This window comes from Nyctereutes procyonoides, unplaced genomic scaffold, assembly GCF_905146905.1.
Source record: "Nyctereutes procyonoides isolate TBG_1078 unplaced genomic scaffold, NYPRO_anot_genome, whole genome shotgun sequence".
Classification (NCBI taxonomy): domain Eukaryota; kingdom Metazoa; phylum Chordata; class Mammalia; order Carnivora; family Canidae; genus Nyctereutes; species Nyctereutes procyonoides.
Genome location: NW_026575126.1, coordinates 66,818,931 through 66,846,052, shown reverse-complemented (window position 1 = coordinate 66,846,052; position 27,122 = coordinate 66,818,931). Strand labels below are relative to the sequence as shown.

At 41.6% G+C, this 27,122-nt stretch overlaps 1 protein-coding gene across 2 annotated transcripts in view; it reads left to right on the top strand.

The window, feature by feature from the left end:
* The first annotated feature begins 1,570 nt into the window (after nucleotides 1-1,570).
* Nucleotides 1,571-27,122, top strand: part of CCZ1 (CCZ1 homolog, vacuolar protein trafficking and biogenesis associated) — a 30,341-nt gene continuing 4,789 nt past the window's right edge. The window contains exons 1-13 of one of the 2 annotated variants that reach the window (XM_055340485.1): nucleotides 3,027-3,159; nucleotides 4,059-4,164; nucleotides 4,281-4,378; nucleotides 4,471-4,564; nucleotides 4,834-4,911; nucleotides 5,302-5,349; nucleotides 6,070-6,153; nucleotides 7,463-7,638; nucleotides 15,419-15,500; nucleotides 15,909-15,970; nucleotides 16,254-16,365; nucleotides 22,486-22,519; nucleotides 23,114-23,231. In XM_055340485.1, the coding sequence (XP_055196460.1) occupies nucleotides 4,102-4,164; nucleotides 4,281-4,378; nucleotides 4,471-4,564; nucleotides 4,834-4,911; nucleotides 5,302-5,349; nucleotides 6,070-6,153; nucleotides 7,463-7,638; nucleotides 15,419-15,500; nucleotides 15,909-15,970; nucleotides 16,254-16,365; nucleotides 22,486-22,519; nucleotides 23,114-23,231 (1,049 nt within the window). In that variant the 5' untranslated portion in view covers nucleotides 3,027-3,159; nucleotides 4,059-4,101. Of the gene's footprint in view, nucleotides 2,884-3,026; nucleotides 3,160-4,058; nucleotides 4,165-4,280; nucleotides 4,379-4,470; nucleotides 4,565-4,833; nucleotides 4,912-5,301; nucleotides 5,350-6,069; nucleotides 6,154-7,462; nucleotides 7,639-15,418; nucleotides 15,501-15,908; nucleotides 15,971-16,253; nucleotides 16,366-22,485; nucleotides 22,520-23,113; nucleotides 23,232-27,122 lie in introns of those variants that run through there. The other variant, XM_055340484.1, reaches the window with a different exon arrangement.

Below are 27,122 nucleotides of genomic sequence, written 5' to 3'. Positions count from 1 at the left end.
AGGGTTCCCTCCTAACTGTATGATGCTGTGCTTAGGTGGGCATTGTGGCGAGACCATGTCTCACCCTATTCTAACCCATTTTGATCTGGGTATTTCCTCATTTGACCGTGTAGGAGTCACTCAGCTTGTTTCTGGATTTCTCCCAGAAGGAATTGCTCTATGTATAGCTGTACATTCAGTGTGTTTGTGGGAATAGAGAAGTTCAGGGGCCTCCTGAGGTGGGGGGGTGGGGAATGCCAAAGCCCTACATGGGAAAGGAGTATTTGGTGCTCAATCCATACTAGTACCTCATCTTTATTTCTCTCTAGTCTTGTGGTCTTGAGTGTCAGGGTCCATCAAGGCCACAGCTACCTCCACTCTGTCCTGACTTTAAGGCTGCTCAGGTCTGGCTTTCTCTGAATTACTTCTATATATCAGTAAAACATTTGGCTGCTTCCTGCACCGAGTAGCAACCTACTGCCTAGACACTCATGAGGCTATGGTACCGTTGCTCGCATCATGCTTGACACAGAGGGAAACTCTGTGAGGCTTGCTACCTCCCCAGCTTCACAAGGAAGCAACTACACATTCTCTCTACTTTGAGGTCTCCAAAACCATCTAAGTGTCCATCATCACCACTCCTCCCACACCACGCCCATGTACAACCCGAGTGTGAGAGAGGGGGATGCATCAATATCTAAGCTTTTTTGCTTCCCGATTTGAAACTTAAAAATCTCTTTGATTTCTGGGTTTTTGTTTCACTTGGTTTTGTATCATCTGTTTCCTGTGGCAGTTAATTTAATTGATTGGGTGCAGAGGAGGCAAAGTCTACAAGGAAGTAGAAGTGTGCTGGGGAGAAAGGTTGACTAATATTCTAAAGTGCTCGTGCATCACATTTGCATAGTACTTTGTACTTTACAAAGTGTTTTCACTTGCACCATCTAGCTTAATTCTGCAATAACCTTGTGAGGCAGGTACTAACCTTATTTCGCCAAGGAGGAAACAGAGATTAAATAACATAAGTGATTAGTCAAAAGTCATTCAACTGATAAATGGCAAAACCAGAACTCAAATCCAGGTGTTCCAACGTCAGCCCTGGGCTCTTCCTTCAACCTTTCCAGAAGTATTTACTCAGGGCCAAAGGAGACTTCTTTATCTTGGAGTTTTCAAGTAACATGGAGTCACAAGGTCCTGGGCAGGTGCTTTAGGGTCCCCAAGGAAGATGGGACTGGTGGGTAGCACCTAGAAAAAGCCAGAAGGTACTCCTAGACCTCAGTCCTATCCCTTGGGCTCTCATTTAACCATGGTAGCTCTGCATCTATTTTATGTATTAGAACTCTCCATAGACTTTTGGGGGGATAGAAAGAGAGGAGAGAGGATTCTGTTACCTTAAAATATTTTAAAATTATTGCTTTAATACCAAAACACTGTATTTAGTGCAGAATTTCATGCAACAGAGCAAGTTAGCTGGGAAAGTGTTTCAAGGGCAAGTAACGACAACCATTTGTTGAATAATGATGAAGTGTTGGGCACTCTATATTCAATTCGTGGTCCCATTTAATTCTTTTTAAAAAAGATTTTATTTATTCATAGAGACACAGAGAGAGGCAGAGACATAGGCAGAGGGAGAAGCAGGCTCCCTGCAGGGAGCGGGATGGGGGTGCTCTATCCCAGGACCCTGGGATCAGCACCTGAGCCAAAGGCAAGTGCTCAACCACTGGGCCACCCAGGCGTCCCCCATTTAATTCTTAAAGCAAAATTCCTACTAGGCAAGCATTTGCTACTCATCATTTTACAAATATGAACTAGAGGCTGGAGAAAAGCTAGGTAACAGGTCCCAGGTTTCGCACTGTGCCAGGGACCAGGTTAGGATAAATACCCAGTCCAAATTCCAGTGCATCTCCTCCCTAAACATTAAAGTCTACTCTACCAGGTTGAATAAGAGGTCCTGTTCCTAAACTTCACCTGTGACCAAGGAGTCATCCTAAGGTCATCCTGAGGTCTTCTTGAGTTTGGCCAAGCAGGCAGCCATGCAAGGGCTCGGACTCCCAATACCAGAAGCCAGAAGTGACGAGCTGTTCCAACATGGCACAATCCATAGGGCTCAAAAGCAAGTGACTCCTCGATGCGAAGAAAGGACGATGCCCTGGTCGCCGAGGCCCGGGACGGGGCGCTCCGCGGGGAATGCCACGCTCTGCTCCCGCGTGGACCACAGAGGCCGCGCCCTCGCTTCTGCGCACAACCTTTCTCCCCAGAGCCACGGGAGCTGGGCTAAGACGCAAACCCCGTTGGTTAGGTTTGACCCAGCGGTCAGCTCAGGTCGCTCAAACAGGGATCAAAAAAGCCTATACACGCCAGGCGGGACCCTGTAGATGATGGAAGTGGGCAAATCGCCCAGCTTAATGCACCTCATCTTCCTTTGCGCCTTCACTCTCCCTTCTAAAAACAAAAAACAAAACAAAACAAAAAAAAACAACCTATGCCCGTTCTATTTTTCTTTAAATACTCAGCTCTCGCTTCAGCCAGGACACAAACCTGGGAACCACCAAACAAAAAAAAAGTTTCACTTTCACCTCCACTCTCAAACAAGAAGCACCTGTGGCAGAAACCAACGCAAAACGAACCCACACCGGGCCTCGCCAAAAGGGGATGCTGGGCGGCAGGTTCTCTTTCCGGGTCGGCGGCGACCATTTCCGGGGCGGCCGCGAGCGAGGCGGAAGTGCGGTCTCCTCAGGGCGGCTGTCTCTGGGCGGGCCGAGGGAGGCTCCCGAGGCTGGGGGCCGGGCCGGGATGGCGGCAGCGGCGGCCGGGGCCGGGGCCGGGACGGCCCAGGAGAAGCAGTTCCCGCCGGCGCTGCTGAGCTTCTTCATCTACAACCCGCGCTTCGGACCGCGCGAGGGCGAGGTGCGCGGAGCGGTGCCGTGGGCGGGTGCCAGCCGGCGGTCGGAGGAGGGCCGGAGGGCGGGGGCGGTGGCCGGCCGGCCGGCGTCGGAGCCGGAGAAGGCTGGGGGTGGGGCGCGCCCGGGGGAGGGGGGCGGGGGATACCGCGCAGCACCTGTCACTCCCCTCCCGGGCGGCTTTTTCCGAGGCTGCTTTGTGCCGGGCGTGCGCCCGCGGAACGAGTGGGGGCCGGGCACGGTGTCTGGACGGAGGCTCGGCAGGCTCATCACTCCACGCAGGGTGAGTGAGTTTCCGCGCTTCTGCGCCAATCCCGGGTAACTAAAATTGAGTTTATGTTTTTGTTAGTCCAAGTCCCGGACTAGAAGCATGGATGGAGAGTGGTGGCCTATGTGGTCCTAAGATAACTCAGGCCTGGAGGAGCATAGGAAAGTTTTGTGTTGTTTTTCCGAATTGCTAAATAAATTCCAGGGATGGGTTTTGTTTGTTTTTTAGGTGGGGACGGTGACTTCCCCAAAGGATGTCCGGTTGGGCTGGCAGCAAATCACATTTATTTATTATTTATTTATTATTTATTTATTTATCTAATGGGAGACACAGAGAGAGGCTGAGACATAGGCGGAGGGAGAAGCAGGCTCCCTCTGGGGAGCCGGATGGGGGACTCGATCCGAAGACCACCGCCCCCCCCCCCCATCACAACCAGAACCAAAGGCAGATGCTCAACCATTGGGCCACTCAGGTGCCCCTCAGGGCCCTTTGAAAGGCTCTGAGTTCTAATGCTCTTGAACCTGCTGAGTTTTACTCGCAAGGAGGCAGTAAGTCTGCACATGTGGGCACACGCTTTTTTTTTTTTTTTTTTTTTTTTTTTACAAATGGTGTTTTTTGCAAAATTAGTGTGAGGAAAGAAGGAAAGAAACTGTAAGATTGAGTTTTTCAGAGTAATTGTTTTGTGCGCCTCCAGAGGACTTGTGACTTAACTGTATATCACAATGGCCTTCCAGGCTGGTGAGCACCATTTACATATAGAGGAGAAGACAATTTTTGATTTTTCTGAAAAGGGTTTTTTGTTTTGTTTTGCTGCTGGCATGTGTGATGTGAGAGCTTGACATTGAACAGCATTTTATTTATTTATTTATTTATTTATTTATTTATTTATTTATTTATTTATTTATTTCACACAGAGAGAGAGAGGCAGAGACACAGGCGGAGGGAGAAGCAGGCTCCATGCACCGGGAGCCTGACGTGGGATTCGATCCCAGGTCTCCAGGATCGCGCCCTGGGCCAAAGGCAGGCACCAAACCACTGCGCCACCCAGGGATCCCTGAACAGCATTTTCAACAGCTGAGATGATTTTTTAAAAAATGCTCATGTTAATGTGATGATTTTGTTTCTCCATACTTTAGGAGGAAAATAAAATTTTATTTTACCATCCAAATGAAGTTGAAAAGAATGAGAAAATTAGAAATGTTGGATTATGTGAAGCTATTGTACAGTTTACAAGGTAATGCCCTTAAATGCAGAGCTCAGTAAGCTCAGTGAATTCTTACAACTTCGAGAACCGTCCCCCAACATTTTTTTTTTTAACCTTTTTAGGACCTTTAGTCCATCAAAACCTGCAAAGTCTTTACATACACAGAAGAATAGACAGTTCTTCAATGAACCAGAAGAGAATTTCTGGATGGTCATGGTACTTGCATATACAGTACATTTTTTTGAGTTTGTGTAGTGAGATTATGGGTGATCTTTTCTCTTAGGACTTTAGGAAAGTCCTCTAGCTATTGCAAAGTAAAATTACAATAAAGTTGGTTGCACATATTCAGTGTATGTGTTCTTGGGGCTGTTTTAAGAAGTTGTGTTTTTGGTGTTGTGACGTGCTCAGATTTTTTCATTTAAGAGAAAATTAAAAACTTATGTAATTGGGTCACTGTGTAATTTCGTCCTATCAAAATTTTGTAGGTTGTTCGGAATCCTATAATTGAAAAGCAAAGTAAAGATGGAAAACCAATTGTTGAATACCAAGAGGAGGAGTTGTTGGTAATGTGTCATTCTTTGTTTCATATTTTTAGAAAATCTGTTAAAATCTGTTACTGAATATGTTGAGTGACTTGGTCAAATTTAAGCAGTCACTTTTGTAGAAGATTCTGAGGTTCTGCATAGTGACGTTTCATATCTGTTTACATTAGCACAGTTGTATAAAAATCTGTATCTTGTCTCCCTAGTGTCTTCTAATCATCTTTTTATAAGCCCTCCTAAAATTAGGCTTACTGGTTCATAACTGAATTTAAATACATCTTACTGTCAGCACACAACTGTTGTGGGTCCAAGCTTATAAGCACTATATTGCGTTGCCAAGAGTCATTGTACATTTGCTATGCTGTGGACTTTTTCCCCCTTGAATTGAGATCTGTGTCTTTATGCTTGCAGGACAAGGTTTATAGTTCAGTGTTACAGCAGTGCTATAGCATGTACAAGGTAAGCATGAAGTTCTTTCTGAATTGAGTCTAGCCAGTTACCCCTGTTTACAGGGATTGTTTCAAAATCTTAGTTCTTTAGATGACTGTGTGGTGACTATATCTATTTTAAGGGAAGAAATAATGGGGCCTTTGAAACTGCATTGAGATTTATGTATAGACTTATTCACTGAGTAGTGAGTCTTTCTCTGTTCCTAGCAGTACTAGGAATGTATCCCAGTTGAGAGTCCATATGCTTGAGGAAAAGGCATACTGTAGATATTTGTATGATTTAAGAAGTCTGGCAATATTATTTACATAAAATGAAATTTAGTTATGAGATGAGGTTACAAAAAAAAAAAAATGCGGGGTGCCCAGGTAGCTTAGTTGGTTAAGCATCTGACTCTTGATCTCAGCTCAAGTCTTGATCTATCTCAGGGTCATGAGTTCAAGCCCAGTGTTGGTCTGTATGCTGAGCATGAAGCTTACTTTAAAAAAAAAAAATCTCCCAAATGATTCAGTGATTACACAGAAATGATATCACTTAACAGTGTTGATTTTGTGTGTGATTTATTTTATAACTCAGGCCCTTTCATGTAAATATTTTCTATATGTTTAAAAGGAATGGGGTGGGGGGTTAAATAAGCCAAATTAGTTAATCTAAAAGGAAAAGAATTTGTTATACTGGTAAATTGCAGGGTATAAGAAACTGACTTTTAAAAAAATTTTTTTGCATCATTAGCTTTTTAATGGTACATTTCTGAGAGCCATGGAAGATGGAGGTGTCAAGCTCCTAAAAGAAAGATTAGAGAAATTCTTCCATCGGGTAAGTATTATGAATTTTATTTATAATCTTTGTAGTCTTCAAAAAGACTTTTAGAAATAAACATACAATTTTGCTTCTCCTTTAGGAAAAACTTAGGACTTGAAAGTGACAAAGTGTAAGATACATTGTGGCAAAATCAGATCAGTGAGAAAACTCTTTAGGCTTGCATTCTTGAATCTTTTCATAACTTTTTGTGCAGGATCAGAGCATCCTGCCGTTTGTGTGCATCCCCACATCATCTTGGAGACACCTCTTGTCTTCTTTTTTTTTTTTTAATTTTTTTTTAATTTTTATTTATTTATGATAGAGAGAGAGAGGCAGAGACACAGGCAGAGGGAGAAGCAGGCTCCATGCACCGGGAGCCCGACGTGGGACTCGATCCGGGGTCTCCAGGATCGCGCCCTGGGCCAAAGGCAGGCGCCAAACCGCTGCGCCACCCAGGGATCCCTACACCTCTTGTCTTCATCCTTGGTCCACCTGTGTCGTTAGTGTGGGCTTACTCAAAATGAATTTCCTGCATGATGATTGGTCAATTAACTGAATTTAAACTCTTTACCTGAATCATACATTCTTATGGATTGATTATTGTTCACTGAGCAGTATTGTTTAATCTGTATTGATGCAACGGAAAAGTTATTGCTGTGATATAGACTTTATCACCTTAGTGGTTATTAGCGTGATTTTTCCCGAACAATAAATGAATGTGCCTATATAGTTGTCACTCTGTTACACTGTAAGTTTTTTATAGCTTATCACTGGTAAAATTCAGTTTAGCTTAGAGGAATAATTCTCAATTTATTTTTTCCCCTAAACTACATTTTCTCTGTTTTTGAATTATTTTGTTTTTATGAATTACTTTTTTTTCCTCTTTGTTTCTTCATTCTAATGACCATCATTTACTCTTATGCTGTCTCCTGACTTCTGTCCTTGCCTTTTTATTACTCTCCTACCTATCAACTACTGACTGCCTGTGCTCTCAGTGTTATTTTTGCAGAAGATGGCACTGTTAGTGCATATCAATGTATAGGTCCCTAATGAGATTAATATAATTTGAGAATCATTCATTTAGGGAATTAAATACCTCAAAGAGATAAGACAATCCTGAATAAATATTAACAGTTTACGTTTGAACTTTATATTTTGAAATTGGTATTGATTTCACATCCAGTTAGCTGTGGCTCATCTGCTTATTGGTCTTGTCAGTGTGCTAGTATGTAATCTTATCCTAAATTGACTAATTATTCTCCGCTTTCAGAGTGCTATATTCAGTGTACTCTTAGTAAGTTTAACGCCTTATTTTTTCCTACAGTACTTGCAAACGTTGCATTTGCAGTCATGTGATCTCCTTGACATTTTTGGTGGAATCAGCTTCTTCCCATTGGATAAAATGACTTATTTGAAAATCCAGTCCTTTATTAATAGAATGGAGGAAAGCCTGAGTATAGTCAAATACACTGCCTTTCTCTATAACGATCAACTAATCTGGTATGTACACCCTAAGGCTTGGCATATAAAAGAAGAAAACCTATTAAGATAATAAAAACAGCAGTGACTGGATCGATAGGTTGTCAAATTGGAATGAATAGCAAGGGGGCAAGGTAGGAAGCATCTTTACAGATGCTGTCAAAATAAAGCAGTGATCATTTAAACTAAAAGTAGGGTGATTTGGGTTAAAAAGACAAAAGCAGGGGAATTTAAAATTGGTTGCATGAAAGGTATAGAAAATGTTCATGTCAAGTTAAGTTTAGGGATCCTATTTTTATTTGGGTGTTCTTCGGAAAACTTCTTTAAAGAAACTATAATAAATGTGGAAAGCATACTTTTCATACTTTATTTTCAAGCTAGATTTTTAAAAATATCCAAGAAGTTAAATGTGCCATAAAACCAGAAAGTTACCTACTGGCAACCAACTGTGCATCCTGTAGTAGGAACAAAAACATAATTTCTTTGGAAGTGTTGATACTCAAGAAGAAAGGAGAAACTACACGCTCTCAGCTACCCAGGACAGCTCTAGAAAAGCCATGTGACCATGACCATATAGAGGCTGTGTGGCTCAGAGACGTCCAGAGCCCCCTGATTGTCTGAGATGGGCTCCTAGAGTTCAGGATCTGTTCCGGGTGCTCACTAGTGTTGAGTTTTCACGTTTACATGGACTGTATCCCACTTTCTGCAGTTCAGGTTGTGGCCGTATTTGAGCCCAAAAACTTGAGTTCAGCTAACACAAAAGGCAATAATGGTTTCTGGAAACCCTTCCTCTCCCTGCCAAGATCTTGTGGCATCATTTTAGGAAGAGAAATAGGCTAATCGAAAGAAATTTGAATCCGTTTATTAAACACGTTGATGAGTTTTCATGTAGAATTTGTGTGTGCGTCCTGTCCCCCCCCCCCCCCCCCATGAAAGCAGCATGAAACCCAGATGAAAAAGCCCTTCCCTTCACATTTAACAAGTTGTTTAGCAGGACACATGATGCTATATTAGCTGGTCCTGTTCTAGTTGCTTTTTATAATTTTCACTCTATGGTATTCAAATGAGATTCTTAATGCTGTTGTGAGAGGTGGAAGAGTTAACACAGGGTTGGAGGGTGTCAGGTCTGAGGAGGGAGCAGCCCTCCACAGGCAGAAATTCCAGGGAGGTGCTGCTGGGAAGGCTTTCCCCTTTACCCCCCTACCCCCATTCCCCCCACCCCAGTGAGGAGACAGACATGCTAGAATTCCATGGCAGTCCATGACCTGGGTGCTCCTGTTAGAGGAAGGTAGCTCAGATTCTAATCGCCTGACATAGCATAAGCCCTGATGTGGGCATGAACCCGGGGTGAGAAAGGGTACAGGCCTAGAGCATGAGGGTCCCCCTCAAAGTCAGCAGCTTCTGCTGAGAGGCCGATGAGCCAGTAGGACCAGTGGAGTTGAAGTCTGGAAGCCTGAGCTCACAGGGCTGCGTGTTGCCCTAGTCCTAGGGATCCTGTTGGCCTCTTTGTCTTTGTGAAGGACAGCCCCTGGAGTTAAGCTGTGCCCAGCTCCGATGGCTGCACAGCGCGGCTTTGGGATCCCACCACAATATGCAGACAGGGCAAGGTTGGCCCCAGGCAGTCATCATAAGGAGGAGTTTCAAAAAAAAACCAACATATTGTGGGAGGCAACTGTTAGTTACAAAGCTGCTCTGTTTAAATACCAATGAAGTATTTTATATTTCACGAATAGGATATATATTTGTTCTTAATTGCTTACTATTATATATGTGTGTACATGTGCCCATGTGCACGTGTTTAATTTTGAATGCTTTGTGAGGTGGAGCTCAATGTTTTTTTTTCCAACCATTTTAATTTTTTTCCTCATGATAAATATACTCTTTAATCCCATCCCCTAACCCCCCACCCCGCCCGTAACCATCTGTTTGTTCTCTGTAGTTAAAACTATGTTTCTTGGTTTGTCTCTCTCTTTTGTCCTTTGCTCATTATTTTTTTAAATTCCACAAGTCAAGTCATATGGTATTTATCTTTCTCTGACTTATTTCACTTAGCATTGTAGTCTTTAGTTCTATCCATATTGCTGCAAATGGTAAGATTTCATTTTTTATGACTAATACTCTCTCTCTCTATATATATATATATATATTTATATATGCCACATCTTTATTCATTTACCTATTTACGGACACTTGGGCTGCTTCCATAATTTGGCTATCGTAAATAATGCTGCTATAAACATGGAGGGGGGTACATGTATCCCTTTGAATTAGTTTTTTTTTTTTTTTTGTATATTTTGGATAAATATCCAGTAGTACAATTGCTAGATCATAGGATAGTTCTATTTTCAATTTTTCTAGGCACCTCTGTACTGTTTTCCACAGTGGCTGTATCGCCACCAGTTTGCATTCCTAGCAACATTTCATAAGGGTTCCTTTTTTCCCCACATCCTCATCACCACCTGTTGTTTCTTATGTTGTTAATTTTAGCCATTCTGACAAAATTACCTCATTGTAATTTTGATTTGCATTTCCCTGATGATAACTCATCATGAGCATCTTTTCATGTGTCTGTTGGCCATCTGGACATCTTCTTTGGAGAAATGTCTGTTTATATCTTTTGCCCATTTTTTAATTGGATTATTTGTTTTTTGGGTAATGAATTATATCAGTTCTTTATATAGTTCAGATATTAATCCTTTATCGGATTTGCAAATATCTTCTCCCATTCGGTAGGTTGCCTTTTTTATGGTTTCCTTCACTCTCCAGACACTTTTTATTTTGATATAGTCCCAATAGTTTATTTCCCTTGCTCTAGAAGACATATCTTGAAAAATGTTGCTACAGCTGATGTCAGAGACATTACTGCCTGAGCTCTCTTCAAGGATTTTTATGGTTTCAGGTTTCACATTTAGGTCTTTAGTCCATTTTGAGTTTCTTTTTGTGTATGGTGTAAGAAAGAGGTCCAGTTGCATTCTTCTGCATGTTGCAGTTAGTTATGTTTTCCTGACACCATTTGTTGAAATGACCATCTTTTCCCCACTGGATATTCACTCCTTTGGTGAAGGTTAATTTACCATATAATTGTGGGTTTATTTCTGGAGTTTCTGTTTTATTCCACTCATCTATATGTCTGTTTTTATGCCATTACCATACTGTTTTAATTACTACTGTGTTATAATGTAACTTGAAATCTGGAGTTATGATACCTCCAGTTTTGCTTTTTCAAGATTGCTGTGGCTATTTGAGGTATTCTGTGCTTTCATACAGATTTTAGGATTGTTTGTTCAAGTTTTGTGAAAAATATTGTGGATGTTTTGATAGGGATTGCATGAAATGTATAGATTGCTTTGGGTAGTCTAGACCTTTTTTTTTTTTTTTTAGTCTAGACATTTTAACAATATTTGTTCTTCCATTCGATGAGCATAGAATATCTATTTGTGTTGTCTTGAATTTCATCAGTGGTTTATAGTTTTCAGAGTCTTGGTCTTTTACCTCCTTGGTTAAATTTAATCCTAGATATTATATTGTTTTCAGTGCAGTTGTAAATGCAATTCTTTTCTTAATTTCACTTTCTTCTTATGTATGGGAAAAGAACAAATTTTTGTAGATTGATTTTTGTGACTATTGAATTAATTTATCAGTTCTGATAGTTTTTTGGTGTTTTTTTAGGGTTTTCTACATATAGTGTCATGTCATCTGCACGTAGAGTTTTACTTCTTCCTTACCAACTTGGATGCCTTTTTATTTCTTTTTTGTTATCTAATTGTTGTGGCTAGGACTTCCAGTACTATGTTGAATAAAAGTGGTGAGAATGGACATGCTTGTCTTGTTCCTCACCTTAGAGGAAAAGCTCTCAGTTTTTCCCCATTTTTTTAAAAATATTTTATTTATTTATTCATGAAAGAGAGGCAGAGACATAGGCGGAGAGAGAAGCGGGCTCCCTGCAGGGAGCTCAGTGCAAGACTCCATCCCAGAATTGCAGGATCCTGCCCTGAGCCCAAGGCAGATGCTCAACCACTGAGCCACCCAGGCTTTCCTCAGTTTTTCCCCATGAGTATGATGTTGGCTGTGGGTTTTTCCTATATGACCTTTATTGTGTTGAGATACGTTCCTTCTAAACCTACTTTGCAGAGGGTTTTTATCATGAATAGATGTACTTTGTTGAATGCTTTTTCTGCATCTATTGAAATTATTATGTGGTTTTTATGCTTTTTCTTATTGATGTGATGTATCACGTTGTTTTGTGAATATTGAACCACCTTTGCATTCTGAGAATAAATCCCACATGATCATGGTGAATGATTTTTTTAAGTATATTATTGGGTTCAATTTGCTACTTGTTTATATTGTTTTGAAATTTTCTGATTGAAGTTAGAAACTCTTATCTGTCCCAGGACATGGCCAGAACCTTATAGACTGTAGGTACTTGGTAAATGGTTGTGAGCTTAAAGCAAATAATTAGTAGAAAATATCTTCTAGGTTCTTGACTTTGTTGCATTTAATGGATGGATTTGGTTTTGCAGTGACCATGATAGGATTAGACATTATTGCTATTTGGTAGGAGGATGTCAGTCATTTTTCTTGTCCAGAGTTCTTGGCCTGTTTTTTGAGAAAAAAAATTTGTTTTAAATATTTTTTTATTTATTCATTTGACAGAGAGCATAAGCAGTGGGAGGGGCAGAGGGAGATGGACAAGCAGACTCCCTGCTGAGCAGGGAGCCCAACACAGCTTGATCCCAGGACCCTGGGATCATGACCTGAGCCGAAGACAGATGTTTCACCAACTGAACCATTCCCTGAGAGAATTTTCTTTTTAGTGAATTGATTTACCTTCCAGGGGTTAATGCTTCTATGAATAAATGTTTTAGGTATTTCTTAAGTTCATCAAAGTTGACCATCCCCTTGGATCTTGCTTGACTAGATTATTTTATATTTAATACATGACGATAGCATCTGTATTGTAGACAAAACTGATCTTGATATGAAGGATTCTGCATTGCACACAAATTGGATCAATTGAGATTTAAGCTGAAGAAAAAAAATTTTTTTAAGAAAAAAATTATTCGTATTAAATAACCATATTTGAGAGACTTTGAGAGAACCCCTGAACAACTTCTGAACATGAGTGGGCTATTGTCTGTGTGATGTGAACCATTGATGGAGTCCTGAATCATTTGGACCTGTCAGTGCAGGGATTTTTTGCTTTATTTATTTATCTATTTGCACTAAAGAAGGAACTTTTAAATTTACCTTTTTTTTTTAAAGAACTTTGCTCCAATAGTAACATTTTCCATAATTATAATGAATTGTTGCCTCATTTATTTTTATAGGGGAGCAGAAGTAGGGATAGGAGTGGCAGACACTGGAGAGAGGCCTGCTGTGGTCCGAGCTCATGGAGATCCTACAAGTAGGGCAGGCCTTTCTGTAGGCAAAGTGGGAATCACCTACTTGGGGTTTTTTTTTGCTCTGAACAGCTGCCTGCAACTTAGTATTTTTATTTCTATTTTATTTATTTTTTTAAAAGATTTTATTTATTTATTCATGATAGACATAGAGAGAGGCAGAGACACAGGCAGAGGGAGAAGCAGGCTCCATGCTGGGAGCCCGACATGGGACTCGATCCCGGGACTCCAGGATTGCGCCCTGGGCCAAAGGCAGGCGCTAAACTGCTGAGCCACCCAGGGATCCCAAGTATTTTTATTTTTAAGTTTTCTATCCAGAAGACCAGTACCAAGTTATTTAATGCCTAGCATTAAATCTGAAGTAAAATGATAAAGCCCTAATCACAATGCACAGTAGAACAGTTACAGGCTGCTTTTACAGAGTTTTTTCTTCTTGGTGTCCTATGGCCTAGAACAGCACCGTCCAGTAAGAATCTAGTGCAGGGGCCTCTGGGTGGCTCAGCTGGTTAAGCATCCAACTCTTGATTTCAGCTTAGGTCATGATCTCAGGGTTGTGAGATCAAGCCCTGTGTTGGGCTCTGTGCTCAGCAGGTGTCTGCTTGGGATTCTGTCTCTGCTCCTCCCACTGCCCCTCTCCCTGCTCACTTGCTCACACCCTCTCTCTCAAATAAAATCTTAAAAAGAATATAGTCCAAGCCATTATATATAATTTTAAGTTTCCTAGTAGCTATGTTCAAATGAAAAGAAACTAGTAAAATTAATGTTTTAGCCTAGTATACCTAAAATTATTTATTTCTTTTTTTTTTTTTAATTTTTTTTTATTTATTTATGATAGTCACAGAGAGAGAGAGAGAGGCAGAGACATAGGCAGAGGGAGAAGCAGGCTCCATGCACCGGGAGCCCGACGTGGGATTCGATCCCGGGTCTCCAGGATCGCGCCCTGGGCCAAAGGCAGGCGCCAAACCGCTGCGCCACCCAGGGATCCCTAAAATTATTTATTTCAACATGTAAAAGCTTAAATTATTAATGAACTATTATAAATTTATTACTTGGACATGTAAACATAAATTATTAATGACCTGTTCTTTTTGTGCTAAATCTTAACAATCAAATGTATGTTTTACACTCACTTTGATGAGCCACATGTCCCACATTTAGTAGCCAGATGTGCCCAGTAGCTTCTCTTACTGGAAGTGCAGCTCCAGAAGAAATTGCCCAGCACATAGTTCTTTATGTACTGTCTTCTACCTATCATCGACAGCCTCTCCCCACTAGTACTTCTGACTATGTCTTAAAAGGAAGATAACATCCGGAACCTGTTTTGTTTTCCTCTTTCTCTCCTTACCTCCATTATTTCTGCAAAAGAAGAAAGTGGGTGACTTTTCATGTGTTTGATTTGGAGATTCCATCTGCCCAGTTGGCTATATGGTACTTTGAGTTAGAGTTGTTGTAGGACAGACAAAACAAACCTGCTTAAAGGGCTAGGGCTCCATCCCTTATAATTTTAGTTGTGGACAAGACCTTATGAAAATAGAATCTGGAAAGGAGTGAGGTGGCAGAGGAAGGGTTGAGACAGCATTGGAAGTGTCTCAGGAAGGGAGCAGCATGTTATTTGTTAAGGAAAGCCAGATTTTTCTAACAGATGGTTTCACTAGGAAAAGAAGAGAGTGCCTCTGGAATATGGTATAGAGGCTTGATTTATATAAAGCTGGATTTCATCACGGGATTTTTTTTTTTTTTAAGTTATCTCAAATAGAAAAACCAGACACAGACTCATGGTCTGTTTATATCCCTACCTAGAAAACTGATCTCAAATAAGGTCTGAGGCCTGCTGGTGTCTCAGCACTGTTTCCACAGTGCTACTTATTCTTGCCTCATTTCAGATTAGACTTACGTGAAAGTTTGTCTCTTTCTCTTCGCCTCTCTGCCTGCACTGAGGTCATAGAATGAAAATCCACATAAGTTTCTGAGACCTGGCAGGAGCAAGTTCCCCATCTACAGCATGCCAGTATTTCCCAGGAGGCTCTTGAAAGTGTATGGCATTCTCATATAGCCTGGAAAGCAAAGAAAATCTACCTGAAGTGGAGCGTGGTGGTTATTAATGCTCCCTGAAGAATCCTATATGGAATTCAAGCAGAGAATGAAGTCAAACCAAATCAGACCAGTGACTTTTTGTTTAAAATGGCATATAGAATACAAGATGACATAGTAGTAGCCTTTGGTGGATCAAGATAGAATGCTGGTGCCAAACTAGTTTGATTTTGGAATTTCCCAGTCAGGGAAAGGACTTCTGGGTATAACGTAAACAAGACAAAAGAGGAGTTTTATTATGATCAGAAATACAGGAGACGGAAGACCGGTTCCAGGCTTTTTAACACCATTTTTTTCTGATGTTTCAGGAGTGGGTTAGAACAAGATGACATGAGAATTTTATACAAATACCTCACCACATCTCTGTTTCCAAGGCATATCGAACCTGAGGTATGTCCAGGCATTAGTTCTGCTCCCCCTCCACCCCAACACCTCTGTCTGTGTCTATATGTATGTATGTTATTTGTATGGGAAGTATGTGGTGCCTCTAGGTGTCCCATGAGGTGGTCATTGCCTAACATACATTAACCACATGGGAAATTTCGATTATTGCTATTCAAGGAACTAAAGCAGTATATTGAGTTGAGAATATGATGAAGTTCTGATCATTCTGGTTCACATCAGTGCATTCTTTATGTACCTCTTGTAATCCTCCCTCCCTTTTTTTGGTGGAGAGGAATATGAGCAAATGATACAGGAAAATGGCATGGAGCCAACTAGAAGATATGAATGTTGTTTTCAAAGCTTTGAAATGAGAAAATCTAATAATCTATTTCTCAACATTGAATTTGTTTACAGCTGGCAGGAAGGGATTCTCCAGTAAGGGCGGAGATGCCAGGAAATCTTCAACATTATGGAAGGTAGAACTTCTGTTCTTTGATGTATGGTATTGAATTTTATTATCTTTTTTGGCAATGGTAAAAATCATCAACACTGAATTACCTTTGTGCTATTTATTGGCAGTAGTCAGTAAAGGGAATTCTGTTGTTTCCAGTGAATTAAACTTTATCATACTTTGATTTGGTGTTTTCAAAGTGGTGTCTAGCTTCCAAAAAAAATGAATATAAAGTGGGAATATGTTCTGTTTTATATATTCCTGTTTATCATTTACCTAATTGAATTATTTCCATGCTTATTTTTCAGATTTCTTACTGGACCCTTAAACCTCAATGATCCAGAAGCAAAATGCAGATTCCCCAAAATTTTTGTAAATACAGATGACACTTATGAAGCACTGCATTTAATTGTTTATAAGGTAACAACTGTTTTTCCTGCCGGTGTTACAGATTAGTACAAAAGCAAATCTTTGTTGCACGTGTGCACAAGTGTGTGCGCACCTACATACCTCTCAGATATTTCTCAGAACAGATATTAAAAGTTCTAATTGCTGTAAAACTCAAAATGCGTGCTCCTCTGGAACAGTGGGTTTACTTTCAACCCCTTGTCAATTTTTGTTGGCTAGTGAAAGAATCACTCTGACACTGTCTGAGGCTGTGCCTCAGAAACATTTGAAGTCCTGTGTGCTCATCAATTAGAGGCCATCAAAGATTGTGTTGCTTGTCATTAGATGCCTTCTGATATGGGCCTGGCCACACGTCAGTGAATGCTGCTTTCACGGGTTAGAAAGCCAAGGACTTGCTGATTCTTTTTTTTTTTTTTTTTTAAGATTTTTTAATTTATTTACTTGAGACAGAGAGATACAGAGAGAGAGCACAAGCAGAGGCAGAAGCAGGCTCCCTGCTGAGCCAGGCATCTGATGACGGGCTTGATCTCAGGACTGGGAGATCACGACCTGAACTGAGGGCAGATGCTTAACCATCTGAGCCACCCAGGTGTCCCAAGACTTGCTGATTTATAATCTCAGTTATAACTCAGATATGTTAGATTGATTTTTCAAAAGGTGGGTTTTGGTTCAAGAAAAGGCTAATAAGCATGTGTATTTATCTTCTTCCCCACTTGAGAGTATAATTATGTTTTAATTTCTAAAGGCCTAGAAATGAGGGCATGAGAGCACAGAGCAGAGGTGAACATCAGATTACAAGGGATCTGTCTCTCCCTGGAAGGCAGAAAAGGGGACGATGATGGATGAAGTGTGGCCAAGGACATGAGTGGACAGGGTGCAGTGAGGCAAGAGCCCATTTGCTGCCACAGAAGCCCAGAGAAGCTCTTGGCTTGGAGACAGCACCAAAGGGGGCAGGAGTGTGAAGTGAGCTTGGAAAGAAGGGGAGTAAGTGAAGTGTTATATAGAAACCAGCCAGGCACCCCTTTTCCCATCCTTATACACACACACACACACACACACACACACACATACACACACACAGGCAGCTGAGCACCTATCCCTGGGTGAAAGTCAAGGGTCCTTTCAAAGAAAAACAATCCAGGGAGTCCTAGCTCAGCTAGAGTATGAGCACCTGAGAACAAGTGGTGATTGTGGGTGCTCATAGGACTTCTGCCCTCATCCTGGACCCAGTACAAAGCCTCCCTCCCTGATGTGTTTGGAAAAATAAAACTGTAGATCTTGAGAGAAACAAAAATAACTCTGGAACAGAGAGAACTTCTAAAAATTAGCATCCACAGAGATCAGAGAAGTGTATCTATAGGACTGAAACAGGAGGACATCAAAGAGTCAGGGTTAGAGTAAACTCAGGTTAATTGAAAACATAATTGTTCCAATTATTTATTGGTGCAAGATATACATAGCATAGAACTTGCCATTTTAACCACTTAAGTGACATTTAAGTTATATTCACAGTATTGTACAACCGTCACCACTGCCTGTTTCCAAAACTCGTCTTCACCCCAAATTCTATACTTATTAAACGATAACCCCCCCAGCCTGTCTCCTGAAAATAAAATTTTCGACAAGAGAACCCTTGATCAGAAGGGTTCAAGATAAGTTGCCCTTCCTCAGATATAAGATAAAATGACAAGAGATGAAAATATGGAGAAAAGATGGGGGAGCGGGATCTCGACATCTGATTCACGGAAAGTTGGAGGAGAGGAAATTATTCAGGTGTATGATGAGGATACGTCTAGCAAAGGCCCACTGAATGTCTCACACAGTGAATCAAAAAGACCCACTCCAACCCACACAATTGGCAGTTTCAGAAGCATAAAGAGAAGATCCCAGAAGCTTTCAGAAGGAAAATCAGGTCACCTGTAAATAAAAGCGGCATTAGCAGCAGTTTTCTTACAGGCAGCAGATGTTAGGGAAGGAAAACTTCCAAAGTTCCGAGAGAGAATGATTTTCAGTGTAGAATTCTTTGCTGAGCCAAACTATTCCATCACAGGTGAGATGGAAGAGAGGTGTGTTAATGGTAAAAAGTCTCAGGTTACTTCGTGCATCTGTCCTTCGGGTTTGTGTGGTGTTGCGGGTGAGAATCAGGAAACAATGAATGAGAACACTTTAGAATCCGCAAGAGTGGCCCTAACCCATGAAATAGTAAGAGGAAGGCTTGAGGTGCTAGAGCTCCAGGTCTGTGATGAAGTTAGCACCTCAGTGACTCCTGCAGTGGAACAGAGGAAGGGGGCTCTGCTCTGGGTGCCCAGGCTTCAGAACAAATAGATGTTGCATTCATAAAATAGTCTGTGAGATTTGAGTAAATGTTGAGGGAATGGCACAGGAGGACAGAATTCCAGGGAAGTTGTACAGATGTGTCTGAAAATGAGCCATAACTGAGGTAGGGAGAAATCCAATTCTGTATCAAGTTCAGAATCCTCTGAATGACTCAGGGGAATGACTTTGAAGCCAAGTGGAAGAAATACCCTGGTACACTCTGTTGTTTATTGAATTTCCATTTTTAGAGTCGATCAATAGAATTTTTTTTTTTTATGACAGTCACAGAGAGAGAGAGAGAGAGAGAGGCAGAGACATAGGCAGAGGGAGAAGCAGGCTCCATGCACCGGGAGCCTGACGTGGGATTCGATCCCGGATCTCCAGGATCGCGCCCTGGGCCAAAGGCAGGCGCCAAACCGCTGCGCCACCCAGGGATCCCCGATCAATAGAATTTTTAATAGGATGATGGCATCACAGTTATTTAAAAAAATTTTTCAAAATAGCTTGAGATGTAATTTACATACTGTATAATTAGCGCCGTTAATGTATTCAGTTCAGTGGTTTCTAGCTGCAAAGTGCAAGGGTCCCCAAGACCACTCCTTGCTCCTGACCCACACTCGCTCAGGAGTCCCCAAGACCACCCTCGCTCCTGACACTGCTAGCTCAGAGGCCCCCAGGACCATTGGGCCCACAAGTTCACTAGAGGCACTCACAGGACTCAGAGAAGCCAGTACACTCCCAGTTACAATTGATTACAGCAAAGGAGTACAGATGAAAAATGGTCCAGGGAAGAGGCACCTGGGGCAGTATCCAAGGGTCACCCAGCACAAGCTTCTAGATGTCCTCTCCTGGTGAAGCTGTGCAGACAGCACAGGGCCTGTTTCTCCCAGCAGTGACGTGATGTGTATGTAGTATGAACATCCAGGGAAGCTCACAGGAGCCTTAACATCCAGGGTTTTTACTGGGTGGTGGCCACACAGATGCACCTGACTGCCCGTGTCACTGGCCTTAGTCTCCAGCCCTCCAGTGGCCTGCTGATGCCTGTGGGCTTGGGGCCTGAAGGGATGTTGGCCTCTGTTTTTTTCCTTTCGAAGTTATGGTCTGGTTTTGGTATCAGAGTACTACCAGCCTCAAGCTAAGTTGGGAATTGTTTCTTCCTTTCCTGTTTTTTGGAAGAGCTTGTGAAGGATTGTTGTTAATTCTTTTAATAATTCACAGTGAAGCCATCTACATCTGGGCTTGTCTTTGTTGGAAACCTTAACATTGTGAAAGAGTCTCTGTACTTATTCTGTGCCTTATTGTCTATTTCTTCTTGAGTCCGTTTCAGTTGTTTGTGTCTTACTAGGAATTTGTTTTGCTTTTGAGTTGTTTCATATAGAATTTTTCATAGTATTATAGCCTTCAAATCCCTTTTTCCCCCATAAATCAGTAGTGATGTCTCCTCTTTAATCCCTCATTTTAGTGATTTGTGTCTCCTCTCCCCCCCCATTTTTTAAAAAATAATTTATTTATTTATTTATAGAGACACAGAGAGAGGCAGAGACATAGGTAGAGGGAGAAGTAGGCTCCTCGCAGGGAGCCCAGTGTGGGACTCGATCCCTGACCCCAGGATCACGCCCTGAGCAGAAGGCAGCTGCTCAACTGCTGAGTTGCCCAGGTGTCCTGTGTCTCCTCTCTTTATGCCTTGGTCTAGGTGGTCTAGCTAAAGGTTTTTCAATTTTGCTTATCTTTTAAGAGAACCAACTCCTGGTATTGCTTTTTTTATATTGTTGTTCTCAATTTCATTTATTTCTGCTCTGATCTTCGTTATATTCTTCCTTCTCTTGCTTTAGGTTTAGTTTGCTCTACCTTTTTTCCAAGTCTGAGGATGGAAGTTTAAGTTCTTGATTTGCGATCTTCCTTGTTTTTAACGTATGTGTTGATGGCTCTGAAGTTACAAAGACTGATGCTGCAAATACTCAGATTTAGTAGGTTTTCTTAAAGAAACATACTCCCTTTGCTGTCTGCCCTTAGGACACTTTCCCTCTGGAAACTTAACATTTTTTTACAGTTTTCTCCAGTTATGGTGTTTGAGGTCTGTGGAGCTCCTCATACTGCCATTTTGAACGGGCTCCCGAGTCCTGGTCCTCTGTAGGTACCTACTGATGTGTGTCAGGAGTAACTGATGTGGTGTCTGAGATGAACATGTAGGTAGGGCAGGACTGTCTCAGCTGCCAGTCATTGGGGAAGTGATGGTCTGCCGGGTTCATAATGCTGTTCTATGTGCTTTTCTATGTATTTGAAATTCTTCAAGTTTTTAAAAAGGGACATGAAAGGTACTTAAATCAACCAGGATGCCTAGGTGGCTCAGCGGTTGAGTGTCTGCCTTTGGCTCAGGCCATGATCCCAGGTTCAGGGATCGAGTTCTGCGTCGGGCTCCCTGCAAGGAGCCTGCTTCTCCCTCTGCCTATGTCTCTGTCTCTCTCTTTGTGTTTCTCATGAATAAATAAATAAAATCTTAAAAAAAAAACCTGGAAGGAGTCACAGTTGCCTACAGGAACCCTGCAGATGGCAGACATAAACAGATGGGGCTTCAGTGTGTGTGGGGCTATGAAACACCATGTCACAAGGAGGCCAGAGGCCACTCACATCCACTAGGTAGCACCTTGGAATGCAGAACTGGTGCTCTCAGATGCCCTGATATTTCAGGAGAGGCTGGAAGTGGGAATTTATGTAGGAAACCTCATTGGCATCTAAGTCAAAGTTACACAAAAAGAAACATACTGGCTGGAACTTGCCTGTGATCCATCAGTTTTTGCAACCTGTTTATAAGCAGTTGATAATTATGATTCACTTAGAAAATAGTGCTGGTGTGCTTAAGTATGTGAAAACAAAGTTATAGCTGCTAGGGCTCGAGAGGCGGATGTGGGGAGAGGTGCCGATGGTGGATAGGGTAAGTGTCCTTGTGTAAAAAGCAGCTGTTTTCCAGGAGCTTGTGCCTGGGACTGTGGCATGAGAAGTGGGCCATATGGGAGCTGTAAGGTGACCAGTGGGGAGGCTGGAGTGGCTCTAAACCACAGGGAGGGAGAAGAAAGCCATTGGGGGGGGTCATTGCCTTCGTAACATGAGTAGGGATTCAGTGTGACATTTGAAGGCCACAGTGGTAGAGCCCTGGTGTCTGAAATGGTTAGATGTGGCTGCCTATTGGAACAGGCCTCATGTGGAGCTCTGTGGCTTTTTCTCCTAAGGCCGTATTCTGTGTGACTGATTTTGCACTGTACCATGTATATAGTATCCACTGATAAACAATTCGAGTTATGTGATTTGTAGTCTTGGTTGCTGTAGCTCATGTTACAACTGTCACATTCACTCATAAAAAGGGAGACAAGGGAACATCATTTTGCTGGGGGCTTTTTAACTATGTTCGTGCAAATTTTCAAACATACACAAAAATAGAGACCAGAACAGTGAATCCCCAGGCACTTATCACACTTATTAATTTAATTAAGAATATGCTAATCTTTCATCTGTTTTCCCTGCGTGTTCTTTGCTAGAGCATGTTAGATCATGTCGTTTCACTCATAAATGCTTCAATTTGCATCTCTAATAAGGGCATCTGTTTCCACCTAACCACGTGTTATTAGCACACCTAGCAAAATAAACAGTAGTACTTCCTTTGTGTCCTCTACTGTCCTGTCCATATCCAGATTTCTCCAGTAGACTAAAAAAATATCTTGACCAAGTGATTCAAGTCCAGATTCAAACAGAGCCACTGCATCGTCGTCGAATTGCTTTTTTTGTGCCATTTGTAATCTTTGGTTTGTTTTCTCTTCCCAGGCCATGAGTGCAGCTGTTTGCTTTATGATTGATGGTAGGTACACACCTGTATCTGACTTCAGCCCAAGTAGATAAGCCTTTTCTCTTTACGCTTTGCTGTGTTCTATCCCTAAACAGTAAACATGTTGTCATAGAGGCTCTCTTAAGCATGGCTGCCCTCTCTGACTTCTGCCGTGGTAAATAGTCCTGGTCTTCCTGCTTCCTGCAGTAGGCCCTGGGCACCTTTCTGTGCCTTTCTGCCCATGAAGTGCTAACAAGAGTACCTTTGTCAAAGGGGGTTTGGGGGCTAAATGAGATAATGTTTATAAAGCACCAGAGGGCAGCTGGCCCCTGAGTGTTGTATGGTATTAGTTAAATATTTGACCTTCTTGGGTCTAGTGGGGATAGCCGGCCAATTTACCCATGCCACGGGTGTGTTTATACCGATACTCACAATGAGCTGGGGTCTCTGACTCTTCTAGAAGTTTCTCTTCTCTTGGGGAGGGGAGGGAGAGCCAGTTACTGCATTGTTTTATTTTCCTGATCAGTAAAGTTTTCATTGGATTACTGTAATCAAGACTGTTAGATGAATATTGACCTTCTCAACACAAAGAATTCTAAAACTTACTGGCATTTTTTAAATTGTTAGCCTCTGTACAGCCCACATTGGATTTTTGCCGAAGACTGGACAGCATTGTTGGGCCCCAGCTCACGGTGCTGGCGTCTGACATCTGTGAGCAATTTAACGTCAACAAAAGGATGTCTGGGTTTGTACTTCATGTTTACTTTCTAGCATTTAACTGGTTTGGGAAGAGTAAGAGTAGTTCTACTTAAGAATATGGACGGTAATGTCATTCACGTTTTCTTTGAATCCAGAAAAGAGGTGTGCAGTTCAGTCCTGTCTGATAAGCTCCCCGGGGAACTCTCCCTGAGCTTTTCTGCTCCATGATGATGGCTAGGGCTGGGTCTTCTGGGAACACATTTCCTCGCTCTGCCCTGACTGTGGCGTAAACGTATGGGGTTAGGCATACTAGCTGTGCCCATTGGCTGGACCTCATGAGCACCACCTCACGTCCTGCCTGCCCAGTGGTAAAATTCACACTGGCAGTGTTAATTAGCAGGGGTTTGCCTTGTGTGGACAGAAAGGACTTTGCTTCTTGTGCATAAATGTATGAGGTGAAGTTAGCTGTGATGTAGGCCATTAGGGCATTGGGCCAGAGTTTGGTGCTTTAAAAGACGCAGATTACTCCAGTAATCTATCAGGAGACTCAGGTTAACCTCATTATTTAAGAACACTGGGAAGTCACTGAACCTCTTGCTACTCTTCTCAATTTAAAGTCAAATTGCTGTAAAGATGAAGCAAGCACATGGGAAGTCCTTTGAGAAACATAAGCCGTCTATGAACTTTCTATGTTTGTGAAGTTACATGTTTGAATTCATGTATAACCTGTGTGCATAGTGACTCCATGCTGTGTGTATATGGTCTTAACAGAAGCGTCAGCCTGTAGAGAGGTCACACATAGGGTCCAGGTGATAGTACGAATAGGTTTTGTATCTGTGCGTAAATTGTTACTGTCAACAGCTTGCTTTGCGTTAGAAAAGATAAGGCCAAGAAATGAACATGCCAGACCACTTTCCATCCTGAGGTTTAATTTTTTTAAGTGAATTTAATTAACATACAATGTATTATTTGTTTCAGAGGTAGAATTTAGTGACTCATCAGTTGCATATAATGCCCAGTGCTCATTCCATCAAATGCCCATCACCCAGTTACCTCCCCGCCCCCCACCTTCCCTTCAGCATACCCCCCAGTTTGTTTCCTAGAGTTAAGAGTCTCTTATGGTTTGTGTCTTGAAGTTTAATTTTCACCATTAAACTGTCAGATTCTCTTTTCTGAAAGAAGCCTAAGTGAATCAGATCTGTTTGGTATCATGCAAATTATAAACTGTTGAGAGGAAATGTAGTTCCCTGTTTTTCCACCCCACTCCCCACCTCCCAGCCGTGGGGCGATTTCTGGACAGGGTACCCGTTCTGCCCGTGCTTTCCATAGATGTGATGGATTTTACATAACTCCCCAGCAAATATCTCAGGTAGACTTGCTGTCAGGGACCTTCTATTCTGCAAAGGTCAACTCTCCTTGGGATTGTTCAGAAGTCATATCGTATATTCTCACTTTTAACTTTGGTTTTATTGGTTTTTATAACATACAAGTGTGGGATTTATATGTCGTTTATTTTGGTAGTCATTTCCTTTAGATTTCTACCTTCAGTGTCATACCTATGGCTTTCTACTCCAATATCATAAAAATATGCCATTTTTATCTCTGGCACCTTATGGTTTTATCTTCTGTGTTTCAATCTTTAATTCACCTGGAATTTTCAAGCACTAGAGGAAGGGCTGTAATTTAAGATTTTTATTCCCAAATCAATAGTTGAAGAAAGGAGAGAGCTGTGGATATTAATAATCTAATTTCACTAGAAAGGAGTTTTCTCCCTGATATTTTATTAAAATTTTCAAACATAGGAGGTGGAAAAAATGACACCCTGAAAACACATGCAGCCCCCCATCAGACTCTACAGTTAATACTTTGCTGTGTGTGGTTTGGCACAGATCCATCTACTGCGGGGGACAGTTTCTGACTGCCTAGAACCACTGTGTAGTGTCTATGGCCCCTGAAAGATGGACACCTGGAAAACTTGATGATAGAACATACAACTTAGGGCAATGACCAAGAATAGAGACTCTAGAGGCATAGTTGTTTGTGTCTTTGAAAGGTGACCTAAAGGTTACTCTCAATGCATCTTAAGATTTTACTTGTAAGGGGCTCTTGTTGCCAAACTGTAAGTCTCAGCTGACTAGAAATGCTCTTGAGTAGGAAAGATAATGTGCTTTTCTTTTGGAAATCCTGACCCAGGTCAAACCATTTTACATGCCAGTTCTAGGACCTCCAAGACTCACATCATAGCTCCTAGCATTGCTGATAGGTGGGGAGTACTGTATTAGGCAGCCAGCCATCCTGACCCCAGAGGTCAGTGCCAGGACTCCAGGGCCCAGCTGTTCTGATAGCCTCAACCCTCACTGGGAGGCAACCATAGGGCTAGCTCAGGGCGTAATCTTTAGTGTCAAATTCATACTCATAAGCTGTGGTTCTTTTAATGTTCCTTATGAAATTGAGGTCACTCCTTTAAGGAATGGCATAAAGTAGATTTGTTTGGCCTTTGGTTTCTATTACTTGTGTGACACCTCGATTTTTTTCTACTTAAGGACTTTGTAATTCAATTATTTTAAATGTTTTTCTTTTTTTGAGAGTAATTTATGTCCATAATTTTTAAATTCAGAAATATAAATATTGGAAATCTTATCTCATTTAGCGTGTATCTTTTTAGACCTATACACATAGGAAATCAGTGACCTAGACACTGTTTTTTACTGGCAGGTTTTTAAAAATAAGTCATGCTGTAAATCTGTAGCTTTTAGAAAATATATGGCATGAACATCACTTTAAACCAATAAATATGGATCTATCCTCTTTCATGGCTTCATAGGTACTTAATTGGATAGATGAGCTCTGTTTGTTTAATCATTGTTCTATTTGGTGGGTAGCCTGGTTATGGCTGTTAACATTCAAACAACTCTGTATTAAATGATCTGATGTGTTAGGAGATGTCCCTGGCATGGAGTTCTGGGGCAAAGGGAATGTGCAGTGACAGTGTGGGTCACCTCACTCATTCTCCATGCTGTGTCTTGACATCTGCTAGGTGACACTCGAGGTTGGCATTTCTGTCTCTTCCATGAACTGCCTGTCTGTGTCCATTGGCCCTTCCCACTGAAGTGCTTTAAATCTTTTCTTTCAGCACTTTTCATGTAATACTCTTCAGTCATACCACGTATTTGTTTAACTTTGGTTTTACTATTTTTTATAACATTTGGGTTTCCTATGTAATCCATTTCATTAGTCATTTCCTTTTGATTTCTGTTTTCACTGTCATATTTGCAGCTTTCTATCCCAGTATCATTCTTAAAATGCCATTTTTATCTGTGGTGTTTTTATGATTTTATCTTCTGTGTCTCGGTCTAATTCACCTGGAATTTTTAAGGGCTCTAATTTAATACTTTTTCCCCAAAATCAATAGTTTTCTGAATCTGAGACATTTATTTCTTTCACATATTCTTACTTACTAGCCACTTTGAATACTAAATTTGGAAAGGGAGGAGGAGGAGGAAGGACAAAGTTACTGGAAAAGGAGACTCTTTCCTGTGAGTGATTTTTATAATCCTTTTTTAATCAGTCATTTTGAATACATTTGTAAAACAGGGACGCCTGGGTGGCTTAGCGGTTAAGCGTCTGCCTTCTTCTCAGGGCGTGATCCTGGAGACCAGGGATCGAGTCCCACATTCGGGCTCCCTGCATGGAGCTTGCTTCTCCCTCTACCTGTGTCTCTGCCTCTCTGTGTGTGTGTTTCTCATGAATAAATAAATCTTTTTAAAAAAATTCTAAAATAGCCCAATTATTTGGGAGGCTGATGGTTATAGGATTTCTACAAGAAGTGAGGAGTAAAACCGTTGACAGAAGCTTGGTAAGAATAAGACTTAGGATGGGATGCCAGGCGGAGGGACATGACAAGGGATGGGTTAGTCTGACTGGTGCAGAGGTGGTG